The sequence below is a fragment of the Mustela erminea genome, chromosome 6, assembly GCF_009829155.1.
Source record: "Mustela erminea isolate mMusErm1 chromosome 6, mMusErm1.Pri, whole genome shotgun sequence".
In the NCBI taxonomy this organism is placed as follows: domain Eukaryota; kingdom Metazoa; phylum Chordata; class Mammalia; order Carnivora; family Mustelidae; genus Mustela; species Mustela erminea.
This window is the reverse complement of record NC_045619.1, coordinates 37,631,556-37,650,712: the sequence shown is the minus strand read 5'-3', so window position 1 is coordinate 37,650,712 and position 19,157 is coordinate 37,631,556. Positions and strand designations below refer to the sequence as shown.

Here is a 19,157-nt window from a genome sequence, read left to right as displayed (position 1 = left end):
GAAAGAAAGGATACCTTCCCTATGGGGGAAAGCCATTTGTTTTTGTTTTTGTTTTCTTAGGATTTATTTATTTGAAAGAAAGAGAGAGAGTGTGTGAGTGTGGGGGGTGGGCAGAGGGAGAGAGAAAATTCTCAAGCAGACTTGCCACAGAGCCTAACTCGGGGCTCCATCCCAGGACCCTGAGATCATGACCTGAGCTACAATCAAGAGTCAGCCACTGAAGCCAGCTGAGCCACCCAGACATCCCGGGAAAGCCATTTGAATGACAGGGTCTTTCTTCGGAGGCCAGAGGAAAGTGACACAACATTTTTCAAGAGTGAGAAGAAAGGAATTATCAGTCCAGAATCCTATATCTATCAAAATATACTTTGAGAATAAAGAAGTAATAAGGATACCCTCAAGATGAAGAAAAGCTTCAGAGAATTTGTCCCCATAGTCCTCCCCTAAAGGAATGGCCAATGGCCAGTTCTTAGTGATAAAAGGCTTAATACTTCTTGTGTCTGGACCAAGGCAGGGAGGCTCACTCTCTCCCTCTATTCAACATAGTCCTGGAAACAGAAAAACATTTTAACTCACTGAGCCACCCAAGCGCCCCCAGAAAAACGTTTTAGAAAGGAAGAAAAAAAAATGTTTCTTTTTGAGGCTGTGTGATTATCTATGTAGAAAATTAAAGAACATCTAAAAAAGCCATAATTAACAAGTGAGTTCAATGAGATCTCAGGGTACAAGAAGAACACACAGATATGAACTGTAATTCTGTATACTAACAATGGACATCTGTGACTCTGAAGGGCATCATGAGGGATCCTTACGGATCTGTTCTCTGTCTTGACTATACCAATATCCCGACTGTGATGATCAACTACAGTTTTGCAAGCTGTTAGCCCCGCAGAATACTGGGTGAAGGGTGCATGGTCTGTTTTCATGTGAATCTACAATTATCTCGTATAAAAAGTTTAATTCAAAAATTTAAAAAAAATAAGCCTTCAAAGAACTCTGGTCTCTTAAATAACATAATTCAAACTCATTTGCCTGATTCAAGTGATGGATCGTCATCTACTTTTGACTATGTTTCAAGTCTTATCTCTGATTCCTGGCCTCCGACTCAGCTTCCCACTTAAAAATCCTATAATACGGGCATTTATATGAGCAGATCTGACAGTGATTTAGTTATTCCTCCTAGTGAAATTCCACTTTTCTCATCCTGTTGCAAAGTGGTCCTTTTTCTTAAGGGAGCAAGTTAAATATCATCTCCTCTCTCGTTTTCCTTTGCTTTTCCTCTGACCAATGGAGGTTTCTCTGTGCTTCTGTTATATCATCTCGATTTCTCTGACCTTGCAGATTCAGTGCTGTGATACTGGAAACTCTGAAGACAGGAGATGTTTGTCATTTCTGTAAATCCCCACCACCACCGCCCTGTGCCTCGTAAAATTTATTGTGTAAATGAACTGTTTCTCAGGGGATTAATTGACAATTTGAGCTGCACAATTCAGAGAAAAAGCGTACTTGCTCGATTAATTAAAACAAAACTAAAATAAACTGAAAATGAGTTCTGGCTTGTCACCAGTCCGGCAAGTGAAAAAAACATTTATTAACCTCCACAAAATGATCATCCCCCTTTGTCCCCCAATTTTAGGTGCATTATCCAATTAATCTTATTTTATTTTTGTCTGATAAGTGTTTTTTTTACTTAGGAAGTTAAAATCTCCCACTAAAAATTAAAAGTGCATTCTTTTCATAGTGAATAGAATAATAGATCCCTCATGGACCTTTTCTAAAGAGAAATAAAGTCATACACAGCTCAGTATGTTCAAAGTTTTATTTTCTTTTTTATTTATTTATTTTTTTAAAAAGATTTTATTTATTTTTTAGACAGACAGAGATCACAAGTGGGCAGAGAGGCAGGCAGAGAGAGAAGAAGGGAAGCAGGCTCCCTGCTGAGCAGAGAGCCCGATGCGGGGCTCCATCCCAGAACCCTGAGATCGTGACCTGAGCCGAAGGCAGAGGCTTTAACCCACTGAGCCACCCAGGTGCCCTATATTCGTTTTTTTTTTTTTTTTTTTACTTTATTTTATTTTATTTTATTTTTTTTATTTTTTTTTTATTTCCAGCATAACAGTATTCATTATTTTTGCACCACACCCCGTGCTCCATGCAATCCGTGCCCTCCATAATACCCACCACCTGGTACCCCAACCTCCCACCCCCCGTCCCTTCAAAACCTATATTCGTTTTTAATGAATTACAGCATTTCAGAGCTATAAGGTAGATAATGAATTGGTAAGTGTGATGATATTCTTATGTAATGATGAATTTTGATTTAACAAAAATTGATGTTCTGAAGTACTAGTTCATTATGTGCCCAAGTCATCTAGAGTTCATAAAACATATCTCTTATTGCATGTAAGTGGTTCATGATATTTTATGAATGAATAATGAATGAATCCTTTTTCTCAGCAACGATCTTTTTTTAATATTCTGAAATTTAATACATACCTATAACTGCATTGGCTGAAAAAACTCAAAAATGGCTATCTCTAAGTTGGAAAATCAGTTTAACTTCTGAATATGTTAAGAGTCACCCACCTGAAACAATGTGTGTTCCAATAGGAACTCCTCAAGTGGAAAATACGATTTTCGTTTCTGCTGTGGAGGACACATAGCTCTGCATGTGCAGGGCGGAAACATAGGAAATTCTGGCTTTCTGCTTCGGCTTTAGCTTCCCAGTAGTTACCAAATTTGTAACACATTTCTGTTTCTTTCATTAAAACAAACGACAACAACAACAAATCCCACAAAAATTCTCAATTCCCTTATCCCCTTGCAGTTAGAACACTTTCTTCATCTTTGAAGGCCTGCCTTCCTCCACCGCCCTCCCCCGTTGGCATCTGTCGCCGTCATCCCATTATAGCAGCTTTTGATAATTCCCCTGGATATCTCTATTTTTCCAAATGCTAATGGGCATTTTCAGTCCTAATCACTCTTGGCTCCTCAACCCTTGAAGGTTGTTGAATTTCTCTCTTCCCTTCTAAGACACAGCCTGCTCCTGTTTTCCAGAAGTTTTATAATGCTCTTTCCTACTATAGGAATTTGTCTATTTGTTGCCTGAAATATATTCCTCAGATCAAGTGTCTTCTCCTCACGGAAGCCCTCCTTGACCTCTCTGACTAGGTCAAATCTTGTCCTCTCTCATTAGCACCTTAGGCTTCCCCCACTGGCTTGGGTCCCAGATCCTGTTTCATGTTAGTTTGTAGGCCCCTTTGTTTTGCTTGTTTGCCCCTGTCTGCTCTAAGTCTGAGAAGAAATAGATTATCTTAGTGTTTTCTCACCATCAATTCTCAGCTAGCCTTTTTTTTCTTTTCTTTCTTTTTTTTTTTTTTTAAAGTATAGAGGCACCTGGGTGGCTCAGTTGGTTAGGCATCTGGCTCTGACTAGGGTCATGATTGCTGGGTCCTGGGATTGAGCCCTTCATTGGGCTTCCTGCTCACTGGGGAGTCTGCTTCTCTTTCTCTCTCTCTCAAATAAATAAAATCTTTAAGATACACACACACACACACACACACACACACACGTGCATTAATACATATATCTCACATATAGTCATTTATGACATAAGCATTATGTCTCTTGAATTTTGGTCCAATGCCAGTTGAGAAATATACAAAAACCTAGAATATGCGTGTAATCAGTAATAGGTGTCCTTAGCTTTGCTCTTGACAGGTGTTTGGTTCTAATAAATATTTGTTAAATAAATGCCTGGATGAAAATCAGAAAAAAAAAAAAAACCAACAACTTGATTTTGTAAGTCAAGACTGTTTTCTGTTATGAAGGACTATGCAATTCTAGTTATCTTTACCAGAGAATTTCATGAACAACTTAAATAATAGGTTATATTTTTTTAATAAGCAAAGATTTACTGTTATTCATTGAATTGGATGCATTTGAAGTATGCAACTCTAGAAGCCAGTTTAGACTAACCAGTTAAAATATGTAAACCAATTCTGAACAATTCAGTCCTTATTTTTGACAGGAAGAAAATAAGCAGTGCCTTTTTGGAAATTTACTTTATTAATGGAGCTGATTCCAACAGACCTAACCCCAATAACATACAGATCAAGACATATTTGGTACAGCAGTTTTGTCAGAGAAGAAATGAAACAAACAACACTTTAATCTAGGAACCTGAAGGTAGAAACAAATTTAGCAACCTGGTATGTGTGTATCTGGTATGTGTGTGTTGGTAAATGATGGTTCTACTCAGAGATGCTTTCTGGCTTCTTTCTTCTGTTTTGTATTTGTCCCCTTTTACAAAAAGCCTGTCATCTGCAGAATCAAAATCCAACACTTCTCAAGGTAAAGAAGGCTGGCTGGGCCCTCTTTATTCTTGTCTTTGCTTGGGTACTAATGGACAATGTGTATCTTGTGTACACATTTCAATTACATGAAACAGTGGAACACAGGCTTCTGTAATGACCGCAGTGTGGCTAAGCAAGAAATCAACTAACTTGACAAACATCTCCCCATTATAGTTCTTCCTGAGCCTTTTTATTTCTGAACTGCCCATAACATTATCCGCTCTTTCTGATTTGAGTCTTCTCTCTTCCTAGTGAATACACCTAAAGATGGTTCAATTTTTATCTTCTCAAACAACTCTTAGTTTTTATGTTTTCTATTGTTTTTATTAACTATGTGATTTATTTCTTCTCTAGTCTTTATTATTTCCTTGTTTCTGTGAACTTTGGTCTTAGTTGTTCTTTATCAAGTTCCTTGAGATGTAAAGTTAGTTCCTCTGAGATCTTTCTTTCTTTTTTTAATGTCAGGATTTATTGCTATAAACTTCATGTCTTCATGTCTTTGTATCACTTTTGCATCCCCTAAGTTTTTGTATGTTGTGTTTTCATTTTTATTTGTCTTGAGATACTTTTCAAATTTTCTTTTGATTTCCTTATTGACCCAATGTTTTCTCAAGAGTGTATTGTTTCCACATATTTATGAATTTTATTGTTTTTTTTACTATTATTGATTTGTAGTTTCATTCCATTGTGGTCAGAAAAGATACTTGGAATGACTTCTCTTTTTTTAAATTTGTTAAGACTTGTTCAGAGGCCTAACATGTGATCTATGCTGAAGAATGTTTTAAATGCCCTTGAGAAGAATGTATGTTTCTTTGATGTTGCGTGGGAAGATGTTGACCAAGGTGTACAAAGTTTCAGTTATTCAAGATGAAAAAGTTCTGGAGATCTAATATACAGCAACATGGCTAATTTAGTTTAAAATACTATATTGTATGCTTCAAATTTGCTAAGAGGTTAGATTGCAAGTGTTTTCCCCACAAATACACACACACAAAAGAAAAAGAAAATCATAACTATGTAAGATGAAAAATATATTAATTAGCTTGATTGTGTTGATTATTTCACAGTGTGTATATATGTATCAAAACATCCAAGTTGACATATTAAATACATACAATTTTTATTTGTCAATTATATGTCAGTAAATCTGAGGAAAATTATATAAAACTGCTTGCATGTAAAAATATACAAAATACACCAAAATATACTAAAATGGCTTTTACCTTAAATTTAAAAAAAAGAAAGAAAGAAAGTCGCTTGCTCTTCTTTAGCTAAGTTTTTACCTAGAATGGAATGTTAGTTATTGGTCACCTTCAATTTAACTTGGCGTTAAGTCATAAACTAGTTGGTGTATTTGATCTTGATATGGCAGTTGTCATGTCTACATAACAGTCTCTTTGGAGATTCTCAAGGAGTGAAAGCTTGCTCTCATGTTTGCTTTTCACAAGTTGCATACCTTAGAGCAGCAAGCCATGTCAGTAAACTCTTACGTACGCTCGCTCACTAGGTAAACTAGGACAGATGGCTCTCTTAATAATTCAGCAATTAACTGTGAAGATATGTCGTACATTCCACCTTCTCAGATGATAAATTAGTTAGAAGTAGAGGATTTAAGATTCTGAATTGTGATATAGGAACAAGGTCAGAATATCTGTGCTATTAATTTTGTTTTGCTTTTATCTTCCTACATGACCTTGAGTAAATTAATTCCATCTCTGCAGAAATCCATTTCTTCATTATTAAAACTAGAGGATTGACGCATGTTCGCCCCATTCTGCACTTCGGTGACTCTTCTCCAAATCAATTATGTCTTTTCCTAGAATAAATATATTATTTGGTAATATGTTTTAACTTTTAATTCTGGAATTCCTTTCAGTTTATTGTCCTAGAAAGTGATGCTGACTCTTAAAATGCATTTACTGAAGGTTTCATTCTAAATTATTGAAAAATTTTCATGTTTGAGAAGAAGCACAGCAGATTAAGACTCCCATAGAACGGTGCCTGGGTGACTTAGTGGGTTAAAGCCTCTGCCTTCGGCTCAGGTCATGATCTCAGGGTCCTGGGATCGAGTCCCGTATCGGGCTCTCTGCTGAGCAGGGAGCCTGCTTCCCCTTCTCTCTCTCTGCCTGCCTCTCTGCCTACTTGTGATCTCTCTCTGTCAAATAAATAAATAAAATCTTTAAAAAAAAAAAAAAAGACTCCCATCGAATGATACCTGAAATTTTTACCTATTAATTGTTTGGCCTCAGATGACTTGCTTAACTGCTTTCAACCTCAGTTTCCTCATCTATAAAATATCAATATTAACAGTACTTTTCTTATGTATCATTTAAGTGGTTAATCATGAAAAGCCCTTAGAATAGTTGCCAAGATATAATAAGCTGCTGTTATTACCTAAACATTCGAATTTATTCTTTCCCAAAGTAAAATTCTACAGTACAAACACCAACCATTCATTCCTATGCAATCCAGCCAGCGCAATGCTTGAATTTTTAAATTTTCGAATAGTCCACATTTCTTCCTTTAGAGTCTGGTAACTGCAGCAGTCATCAGAGCACTAACGGCAGCTCCCTTTGGAGCATGTTAATTCTCTTCTAAGAGGCAGGCAAAGGAATCTATGCACAGGGATGTGTCGATCGTAACAGAATGAGTAGCATCTATGGACAATAACCCAGTGATCTGTCCCCTCAAGGATCTGTCCTTGCAGAGTAGAACTGGTGAGTGAAATAAGAGTGGCTCTGAAGCCTTTCATGTGTGAATAAATCAGCACATTTCATGGCTCACCATTATCCAAACATGTATAAACTTTCACTTCTATTTTTTGATGGGCTTTATCATTACTGGTTTATAAGCAGTGTATATCTTGGAAGCCTTCAGAATATTCAGCTTGATAATCTCTCACTGAATCCTCTTTTCATGAAGGAAGAGTTTAGGTACCCTTTATCTATTCTCATGTTTAGTATGAGGATGAGCTCTATACTTTCCTTTTTTGCACGGGAATCAGATAAAATAATGTCTATGGAATTAGTTCGAAAGCCTCACAAAATATCACAATATATGGGGCGCTTGGGTGGCTCAGTTGGTTAAGCAACTGCTTTTGGCTCAGGTCACGATCCTGGAGTTCTGGGATCGAGTCCTGCCTTGGGCTCCATGCTTGCCAGGGAGTCTGCTTCTCCTTCTGACCCTCCCCCCCTTCTCATACATGCGCTCTTTCTCTTTCTCTCTCTTTCTCTCAAATAAATAAAATCTTAAAAAATATGTCACAATATATATGTATAATTGGTGAAATATGACTACATACACATATTTTAGACATGGTTATAATCACTTTGTATACATGGATCAAAAAATTTTTTGGTTTGAAATTCTTAAAGTTTGAGAATATTGAGGATACTACTTTAGTGAATTTCAAATTATTTTTGTATTGAACACTCTTCAGACCATCCACAGGTACCTTCAGTGAACATACCTTGTGCGTTTTTATGCACTGGACCTGCTGTCTCCATGAGGGCATCCTGTGACATATTGTCCACACATGGACCTTCTGAATTCTTATCCCCTTCAGGGTTTCACTTTAAAAATGTAACTGTTGCTTCCATGTATAGAGTTGTCTTCTTTTTGCAAAAATTTTGCATTTCCTATGTTAACTGGTTTTCTCGAATTTGATGATCCATTTTTTTAAAGGACAGAGATTCGCTTCTTTCAAGCTCAGAGATACGTTGCTTCTTTTGAAGACCAGTAGCCATGATGTTGCTAAGTAGTGCAGTGAAAGGCACACATCAGAGTCTTCTCCCGCTCTTATCTAATGGAAGATGATTTCCTTCTTTATTCTTTTTAATCTAGTATAACAGCAATGTACTTTTATGTATGTACCGAAGGAGAAAAATGATGACACAGTTATTACTCTGATTCAGGCTATATAATTTGATCTTCTCAATCGGAAAAGATTACAAAGCTGATGCCAGCATCTTTTAGGTTTCTCACATGACTAGTTGTTCAAAGATATTTATTTCTGAGTTTATTTTTCTCTCTGTGTGCCCATGTTTTATGTTGGAGCAAGCAAGTGCAGCTCCTGTCGTGGGTCCATCAACACTGTTTACTGGTGCCTGTTTTGAGCTCAGTATTTTCTCGGGGTTGATAAGGAAACAGAATAAATATCAGATACACCCTTGGTCCTGAACACAGGCAAGATAGTCAAAGAACTAAGATGAAGGTGAAGGACAGAAAGGAAACAAACCAAAACACCACCTGACTGAGAACTTTCTTACACGGTGTAGAAGATATGAAACTTTCTTCAGAAATTACATTGAGCCATTGCCTGTGAAAGACTCTACATTTAATTCTTATACCTGTTCTGATGCAATTTTCTGATGATGGAACTACATAAGGATCAAAGATATTAAACAAGCTGACTGAGGTTACATAGCTGGTAAGTGGCAGTTTGGATTCCACCCTGGCTCAAAATCTGTCTATTAGTATCTGAGGGGAAGTTTAGGATTAGAGTAGACCGGGAAAGCTCTGTGGGTGAAGCAGTTCCGGTAGTGATCATAGCTTACGTTGATTGGGTGTTGGGTGATAGATAACTATTTCTCTTATACACCCATGGGATAAATATTTTGAGTCCCTATTTACAGCTGTAGAGACTGAAGATCAGAGACATTAAGTAACTTTACCAGTGGCACACAAGTGACAGAGTTGGGATTTGAAACAAAGTTCTCTGGCTCTCTACCCGTAATTTAGAGATGATCATTGGGAAATTACCGAGTAGTGCCAGCTAGTGGCCAGAACCAGGGTATCAGTGACCTTTAAGGAAAAGGCAGGATATTAGGGTGTCAGGTGGATATCATAAGGTAGAGCCTAGTAGGAGGTTGAGAATAGCTTTGCTGTCTTTAGCAAGGACAATGGTGGTTACCACCTGAACTGTGGTCGTTGCTGCTTGTAGAGGGGGAAGGAGTATTTTTAGTTTTGGTAGCGTCGATTTTAAACCTGCTCCTCAGACATTTGTATGGTATCAGGAAGGGGACGTTCGAAACTCAGAAGAACTTTCAGAATTAGAGGATGTAGAAGAGTTCATAATTTAAGTCCCTGAGGTGATTAAGGAACAGAGAGGTAAAGATTATGAAAGGAAAGCTATAAAAACTGTGAGGGAAAAATTAACAAGGCAGAATCTGAAAGATGGTTTCGTGAAGCAGAAGGGGGCTTTCCAGAAGAGGGGGCATCAGCAGGGTCAGCTGCTTCAGAAGGAGGTCTGTGAGGACAACAGCTGAAGAGTTTTTGCAAGTAAGGTGTCATTGGTCAGCAGTGCCATAGGAGGTCTGTGTTTGTTTCGTTTTTGAACATGGGGGAAATATTAGGGTGTTTGGAGGTAATTTTTGGTAAATTATTGGATGGTGTGTGGTAGCCAAGCTTTGTACAACCTCAGGTTGAATTGCAGCATACATACAGAATAGCCACACTTTACTTCCTGGGCAGAAATCTGCTAGTGCCGTTTAATTTCTCTGCTTATAGCAAAGTGTAACTTCTCACTCTGAGTCAAGAAAGCCCGAGTTTGTCTCTGAGTACGGTTAGCAATGATGGCTCCTCAGCGTGGAGGAATTCAGAGGTGAGCGCTCTCCTGCTTGAAGCCACGAGCTACCAGCTACCCTAGTGATACACGCTCTCTGTGACTGCTGAGAGTGGTAAATATGTCAGAGGCCCTCATTAGCTCAGCAGAATTACCAATTCCTGTGCTCTGCTTCATTTACTTGGCATTAATACTTTCAGAGGTAAGCATCTTTTTAGTGGGACAGATGGACTCTTATGACCTGGGTGGAAGCAATGGCTTATTCATTGGAGGGTAACCTCATCGTAAGGCCCCATATGGTCTACTCTCAGTGATCCAGGAGAGGGGATGGGAAGAACCAAGCCAGAAAGGATAGCTTTCTCTCTTTTTAAAATTCAGCTTTATTGAGGTATGGTGGACAAAACGGTAAGATATTTAAAGTATGAATCATGTCATCTTCCATTTTTTTTCACCAGTGTTTTATGGTTTCCAGAGTACAGGCTTGTCACCTCTTTGGTTAAGTTCATCCCTAGCTAGGTATTTTATTCTTTCTGGTGCAATTGTGAATGGAGTGGTTTTCTTAATTTCCCTTTCTGCTACCTCATTATTAATGTATAGAAACACCACTGATACCTGGGTATTAATTTTGTACCCTGCAATGTTACTGAATTCATTTACTACTACTAGTATGATGGAGTCTGTATATATATGCATCATGTCATATCATCTTCGAATAGTGGCAGTTTTACTTCCTCCTTACCAATATGGGTGCCACGCTGTTTCCAAGATCTAGACAGAAAATCTTTGAAGAGGTTTCTATGTTGGGGAGGCTCTCATGCCTAACCTTGGCTTGGACTCCTTTTTTGGAATCCAATCAGATTGACTTATCTCCCTAGGAAGATGAATGTATACACATTAAAAAGATCAGAATACTCATAAACTTCCCTGAAGTCCAGTCAAAAACCCTTCATCTAAAAGATTAAGATAAAATCCTTTCAAGCTTTGATACAACCAAACAAAATTCCTCAACACTGAAACTTAGCTTCCAGAAGTCTCTGGCAACACAGGATCAGCAGCTGGCCTGGGGCTGTTCTTCCCGACTGTAGAGAAAGGATCATTGTGTTCAGGGTGCTAGGTCCTATAAATCATAATATATAGGTGCAGTCTGGAGTCTAGCAAGAAATAAAGAATGAGGCAATTCTTCCCAATTATTTTCTCAGTGAAGTCATATTTAGTTATAGTCTTATAGTCAGATTTCAGTTATCAGTATTTTTTTTATTAATACTTGGATTGGCTCATTTATTTATAACAGGTGGGAAAAGGCTAGTGTTGAGCTCTAGGCTCATCCTCTAGCGTGATGAGGCAGGTGGTATTGCCTAACCTCAGGTAATGCCTAATATCTAAGGACTATGGTTTTCAACCCAGGCTGCAGATTAGAATTCTTTACGGTCCCCATGAAACATTACAATACAGGCCCAACTTGGGCCAATTATATCAGAATCTCTGGGAGCCAGAATCGGACACTGATCCCTTTCAGAAGCATTCCAGATCAGGGCATGTGGATGGCTTAGTTCGTTTAGCATCTGCCTTCAGCTCAGGTCTTGATCCCAGGTCTTGGGATCGAGCCCCATGTTGGGCTGCTTGTCAAGCTAGTGGTCTGCTTCTCCTTCCTTCTGAGTCCCTTCCTGCCCCTTGCTCAGGCTTACTCTTTCTCAAATAAATACATAAGAACTTTAAAATAAAATAAAAGAAAGCACCCCATGCACTTCTAATCTACATTAGGGTTGACAGTCAAAGGATTGAGTCAAATTAGATAGTGGTATGGATAGATAAAGGAAAGCAAGGTAGCAGCATATCCCCACAGGTGAGACCCATGAAATTATGGGAAATCTCTAACAAATAATCTATGAAGTGAGTTGATATAAATTCTTAGTTATCAATTGTATTTATAAGCAACTTTTTACTCCTTAAAAGAGAATCTGCTATAGTAACCAAATCCTAGACCTGAAGGTCTTAAGGCATAGAGTAGTTCTCTCATTGGGGTTTAAAGCGGCAGTAATGTTTTCAAGATTGGAACAAGATAATGTAAGTTATTGAGAGAGGGACTTTACAGAAGAAAAAGCCCATTTTCCAAAGAGGTTGTACACTCATTTGGTTCATATTTCTAAATACATGAAAGGGTGAAGAGTGCAAATCTTACTGTCCTCTGCTCCCAGCTCTTCAATTTCTCTGACTTGGAAGCAATCTTCTGTGTCTTCTGTATTCTTCTTAAATAAGAAATCCCCCCTCCTTTATTTTCATACAGATGGCATCATCCAAATGATATGCAGACTATTCTGCATTTTGCTTTTCTTTTGCTAAATATTGTATCCTGGGGAACTGCTTATGTTTTAACAAGTCTCAAGTTTAGATGTTGCATGCCCAAACTTTCATCCTTCGGTAAAGACACGAGGCATGTAGTAGAGATTTAACAAATGCTATTGCCAATGTCATCCCATTTCCAAAATAAACAAGCTGGCACTGCTGCACCTGTCTGCTGAAATTAAATTCAGAACTAGTCTATAAGGGATGTTGCTGTCTTCACCTTAGAACTGCAGTACAAACATGCCTTCGGTGATATTCTCAGAAGTAGTGTTCAAAGAGACCAGATGTATTTCTAATCCTGCCACAAAAAGAGGCAAGAACCTCAGCTGGCTTGGAAATTTTTATGTCAAAGTCCGAGAAACTACAAGTAGCTTTGACACCAAGCCTTTGGATAAACTGAAATCATAGGATTAATGAAGAAAATGATTTTTTTTTTCTCATAGATCAAACTCAAGTGTTTAAGCTGGTCTTTGTCTTGGTAAGGGACTGTCTTTCACTACTTGCCAGTGCTGACCCTGAACCTCAGTAGGGATTATGTGAGAAGCTGAGACATCAGTTGGTTTTCTAATTCACAGTCTATCATCTCTGATTCCTGTGAACACATTGAATCGTAAGTGGTAGAGAATTGTATGCACACCTTAATCTTCAGGTATTTATCTGTCTTGGTTTCTATGCTTTGTACCATCACTCACCACATCATAAATATTAGCTGTTGATGTTCTGTAAATCTCTGATGTTAAAAATTCATTACTTCTAACAGCTGTAAGCTCAGAATCTCTGCTTTGCCACTGGAGGGATTGCTTTTTGCTTTTGGTTTCTGGGTAGCAATGGACACTTCAGCCATTAGTTTGGAGAAGGGAATAAAAGCCAACAGTAATGACATCAATTTGAGTTTTGCACAGTTTTTAAATTACTGTTACCTTTTAGCCATATTACTGCTTTTGGTGTGTATGTTTGTTAAAAATCCCCAGAGTTTTAGAATCTTCCTACTTTTCTGTTGAAGAGCGTTTGGCTGTCGCTCCTCACTGAATATGCAAGTTTTGGAATCAGAGCCATTTTCTCCAGGCAACTCAGTGTGGTTAGTGTGTTATTATTTTTAAAAAATACTGTAAAGGAATTATATTGCCTGTGTGTGCACACATGTACATATATGTACACAAGCTTGTGTGTTTACAGGACGGCAGGGGAAGACAGTGTTCAATAAACCAATAAGTCTTTGAGTCACTAAATTCTAAAACAGTGAAACATATCATAGCATCGAAAAATTCTGTGGAAATGGGCAATAAAATGCAAAATTCTGAACCTTTTGAGCTCAGCTAACTTACAAACGAATATGGTGAGATTATATGCATCACTTCCTTCAGTGTCCTAATAGGAATGCTATCTTATTATGATTTTTATGCTCAATAAATAGACTATTATGAAAATGTATTTGGTGTGGGTCAGAATTATAATACTAATTATTATTTATAAAAAGATATGGTAGAGTTTTTAACTGATATTCCTAGTGTTTAAGCTACCATTATCATTAGACATAATTAATTGAAGGCATTATACAATACATCAAATTGTGTCCTTTATGTTGGTAATCATGGTGTAGCATTTTGTTATGACCCTAATATCACCCTTTTGTGAGTATATTATCTTTGTCCCATGACACTGGAACTGTAGTGGAATTCAATTCCAATTGGCTATAAAATATCTTTCTTCAGTGGAGGTCAAACTACTTTAAAATATTATCTCAGTGCTTTTAGCTTATCGAGGAAATATTGGAAAAGTGATTTATTTTTATTTAGTAGGCGAGAAAATGGCAGCATAGACAGGGAAAGTCAATTGTATAAAGTCAGTTAATAAATCATCTTTATGTGGGTGAGATCAAGTTTCCGAAGTCACAATCTCATACACCAGGGCCTGAACAGTGCCCAAAACAGATAAAAAAAGTAAAAGTCAAATTTTCACCTCACTGGGTGCAAAAGAGTAAACCTGCTGGTTCATTTTAGATGGATGTGCTCAAGGCTTCAAAATTTGTGAGTCAAGTTATGTATATGTGTTGCCAGATTATATCTGACAGCTTTTTGTACTATATTAACATGTTGACCTGTATGAGATGGTAAGGGAATAAATTGAAATTAAGTGCTTTGGGATAGTCGTGTTAATAAAAATGAATTTCTAGTTGCAATAAATACTTTGGTTTTAAAAAAGCAAGAGAAAAAGCAACAGAATATAAGAAGGTTCTATTTAAAAAAATATATGTATACTTACATTAAAGACTATTGAGGGTAATCATTTTAAAAAAAGAAAACACCGGGGCCCCTGGGTGGCTCAGTGGATTAAGCCGCTGCCTTCGGCTCAGGTCATGATCTCAGTGTCCTGGGATCGAGCCTGCATCGGGCTCTTTGCTCAGCAGGGAGCCTGCTTCTCTCTCTCTCTCTCTCTCTCTCTCTGACTCTCTGCCTACTTGTGATCTCTCTCTCTGTCAAATAAATAAATAAAATCTTTAAAGAAATAAAAAATAAAAAATAAAAAAAAGAAAACACAGACTGATAACACCCTATCCAAATCCAAGTAGATGCAGATAGTGAATTGGGATTCATGAATCCTATGGTTGGCCTCTTCTTATCATCCGTTCATTCATTAGTCTCTGTTGGGGGAGAGGTCTCAGTTTACTACTAGCGACTTCTTTCCTCTTTTTACCGTATCAGTGTTTCCCAAGTGTGTTTTACAGAATATAAGATCCATGAAATGTGCATATAGGGGGTGTGGACAGAGAAGTTTAGGAAAGATTACATATAGTAACTATCTTTGGGGAATTCCTGATGTTCTTTAATCCTTTAAGTCTTCAAGAAATGGTCGAAAATCAGAAACCTGTTTTCCATTTTTTCTCCCAACCCCTCCAAAAAGGATTTGCTTGTGAAATACGTGTGTTTGTGTGTGTGTGTTTGTGTGTGTGTGTAGTATGTATTTTTTTCACATAACATATATTAACATTCCAGGCACCTTGCTCTAGAATCAGAGGAAGAAGTAGCGGTTTTGAGAATGGATTGAGAGATAAGGGGCTGTAGTTGGGCCAACGTAGATTTTTGTAGAATCACTGATTTATGTATGCTATGTTCATTTTCCATTTCACAGAAAAGTCTATTAAAAGATGCTTTGGGGGACGCCTGGGTGGCTTGGTGGGTTAAGCCTCTGCCTTCGGCTCAGGTCATGATCTCGGGGTCCTGGGATCGAGCCCTGCATCGGGCTCTCTGCTCAGCAGGGAGCCTGCTTCCTCCTCTCTCTCTGCCTGTCTCTCTGCCTACTTGTGATCTCTCTCTCTCTGTCAAATAAGTAAATAAAATATTAAAAAAAAAATGCTTTGGGAGGCACCTGGCTGGCTTAATCAGTTAAGCGACCACCTCTTGATTTGGGCTCAGATCATGATCTCTGAGGGTTGTGAGATCCAGCCCCACATCTGGCTCTGTGCTGAGCATAGAACCATGTTTGGGATTCTCTCCCTCTGCTCCTCACCGCAGTGTGCTCTCTCACTCTTAAAAAAGGAAAAAAAATGCTTTGTGTCCTTTTGATTACATATTTTATAAAAATTTTTAGATTTTTATTCATGGGTTTTCCTCTGACTTTGTTAAATGTCATTTTGAGGCTATAGAAAAGATACGTTTGTGGATATCTTACTGAATTTTTTTAAGTCATAGAAGTTGCTTTCCTTGGAGCGAGGCATTTAACTGGAAAAGTCATTGTTCAGAAATCCCTGTGATTCCGTATCTTTTTCTCTTCCCAAACACTTTGAGAATTGTTATAGTCACTTCTTTTTTTTTTTTTTTAAGATTTTATTTATTTATTTTTAAAGAGAGTGTGTGAACTGGAAGGAGGGACAGACAGAAAGAGCAAGAGGGACGGTCCTGCAGACCAGTCTGAGTAGGGAGCCAGATGTGGGGCTCTATCTCGCGACCCTGAGATCATGACCTGAGCCGAAATCAGGAGTCCACCGCGTAACCCACTATTGTCACTTTTAAAAGTATCATGAGAAAGAGTGTTAAAGTTAGAAATTTGTAGCAATCATATTTGTGATTTAGTTTACCCACCTAAATGATGAATTTAATTTCTTGGCTAATGGAAGACTGTTCTTTGTTATTAATTTGAATGTGATCTCTATTTCCTGTCCTTATCTTTCAAAACTCAAGAAAGGAACAATTGCAGTTTGAAAAGCTTTCAGGATGACGTAATGGGAGTAAATGGCCTCTCTGAAGCCTGGGCGTTTGGTTTGTTTTATTTACGATAGAACATGGGGATATTTTAAAACCAAGATTTGTTGAGCACCCCATCTTATTAATATTGCCGTGTTAAATGTGTAAGTATTGAACTGTCAGTGAAATATGAGACATTTTACCCAGTGACATTTTAAATGAATCTCATTGTAGGGGAAGCCTGTGGGAACACCAGATGCTGGTGCTTATTTCCGCGTGCTCGCAGAGCATGGAGTAGCTGCCTTGTTTACAGCGCCGACTGCAATTAGAGCCATCCGTCAACAGGACCCTGGGGCAGCCTTGGGGAGGCAGTACTCTCTGACAAGGTGAACTTGCGATGCACAGGGCAAATTACATTAAAAACTGCAATCAGAATGAATAACTGAACATTATATATATTTTTTGGCACTCCAATACCTCTATGGAAAGAGCCAGAAGTCTCTGGATGTTATTAAGAATGACTGTTCTAAACATAGCTTTGAATCCGTTAGAATTTTAGCTATACTAGGACTATTTTTTAATACCAGATTGTGTTTATTTCAGTTCAGTTCTTACCAAAATATTTCTCCTTTTGAAACCACGGTGCTTATATTTCCCTTAAAGTAAAATGCTGACAATGACTTAAAATGCGTTTATACATATATAATAGTATCTGTCTTTTGAAAATAGAATAATGATGTAAATAGAAGGGAAATATTATTTGATTTCATATATGCAGATAAAATATGAAAATTATACTCCAAGTTAGTGTTGTTGAAAGAGTGGAGGAAATTGTTTTTCTGTTGTTTTGTACTAATATGCTCTGAATAGTTTAAATATTTTTTGCTGGTTTATTGACATCCATTTCAGTTTAATGATATGTATGTTCAAAGATAATTATAGCAATTTGTATCTTCAAGGCAGTTTCCAGCATCAACTCTTTTTAAACCTCTTTGAAATTGGTCCCTGCTATCGTCAGCTAAAAGAAGTGTTTTCTAATTTCTTCCAGTCGAACAATGGGTTTGAGTTATTGTTTTGAATTTTTTTAACTTAAATGCGAAGAGTTATGAATTTTATGTTGTTAAAACCCAAAGAAGGAGTTAAAGTAGATATCACACCCTGATGGCAGGTGGAAGCAAGAAGCCTTCAGTTTGGGCTATCAGTGTTTTTGTTTTTGGTTCTTGTCCTTCTATGTTTTTTTTGTTTTAGGAAACATTAGATCTGGATTTACATGAAAGTTTACCTATAATCTAAAGAATACATTCATTAAAATAAAAGTGTTCATAAAATGAACCTTCCATTCCAATATTTCTACTCACCCTCACTTTGTCCCTTTGTTTACTACATTTCAATTTTATTTTCTCCATTTCAGCCAAAAGGATAGAAAAGTAGATTTTTGTTAATAACCTCTTAGGTTGTGGACCGTCTCCATGGCTTAGACAGTTCCAGGGAATTTTGAAGAAACTGTGATTGTAGTTCTTTGCACTCTTTCCTAACAAATGCATTCTGACTGCAGGGTTGTGAAGTTGTGTGTGACTTGCAAGCCAAGGACATCATCTTCTTTTTTTTTTTTTGACATCATCATCTTTTTTTTTTTTTGGTGACATCATCTTCTTTTCCCATTTGTACGTGGGTTTTAGACATTCTCTGTTACTGTGAAGGCAGAAACCTTTTCTAATTGTACTAGCATACAAAGTAGACACTAGTACTGGATGCCTATTAAATCATCACTTTTTTTTTTTCCAAACTAATACTAATATGGAATATGAGATTTTAGAGTAAGAGAAATTGCAGTAAGTTCCCCCTGATCATGCCCTTCTGTCTTTAGGAACCCACGTTACTCATGATGGTTTGCACATATTTTTAAATAGATATTTAACGATATATACCTTCAGCTGTTCAAATCACTACTGTTAATAAATACAAACATTTATTAATTACTTACTACGTGCTCTAGTGGTCTAAGCACCTCTCATTCAGTTATCACTATAAGAAGGAATTGATTATCCTCATTTTACAGATGGGTAGTATTGGGACTGGAAAATCTAAGAAACTTGAGAAAGAAACTAACTCAGGCAATCTGACAAGGGCCCATATCCTTCACCCAGACATATTCTTATGAGAAGTATACTAAGAAACTAACTTGACCCAGGCATTTTTGTCATTCATGGGATAAAAGCAGCTTTTACTTCTTGTGTATTTTCAGCCTATTCAAATAATACCTTCACTGAACTTCTGTAATAGGTTCTCACTTGTGAACTAAAGAGATGTTAGAAGGGGCCTCATTAAAAACATTTTTAAAACAAGGAAATTTTAAATTTTAAAAACAGGGAAACCAAAGCCCCCAAAATTTGAGTTTGGGTTGGAGACATAATTAACACCAGGACTCAAATCTTTTCATGCAGCCATACCTTTCATTTTATAGTTCTGTTCAAGACATTTCATAGTTAGTGAACTGACATTCACCAGGTGTTATAATGGCAGACCCACGGTTTTTCTGTAGAGCTTGCGTTCTCTCTTCTCTTACAGGACATTTCCAATGATGAAATTGTGTTTTTGAGATGAGTTACGTATCTCATTAAAGATTGTTTTAAAATGAATTTGGAGAGTTGCCAAAGATTTTCACTCCCAAAGCAAATTTCAGAGGGTATTCTGAAACCGGGAGCTAAGCAGAAC

General features: G+C 37.4%; 1 protein-coding gene across 2 annotated transcripts in view; it reads left to right on the top strand.

Moving 5' to 3' along the window:
* Nucleotides 1-19,157, top strand: part of ACSS3 (acyl-CoA synthetase short chain family member 3) — a 153,407-nt gene that overhangs the window by 71,315 nt on the left and 62,935 nt on the right. For both annotated transcript variants that reach the window (XM_032346903.1, XM_032346904.1), the window contains exon 8: nt 16,677-16,828. In XM_032346903.1, the coding sequence (XP_032202794.1) occupies nt 16,677-16,828 (152 nt within the window). The remainder of the gene's footprint in view (nt 1-16,676; nt 16,829-19,157) is intronic.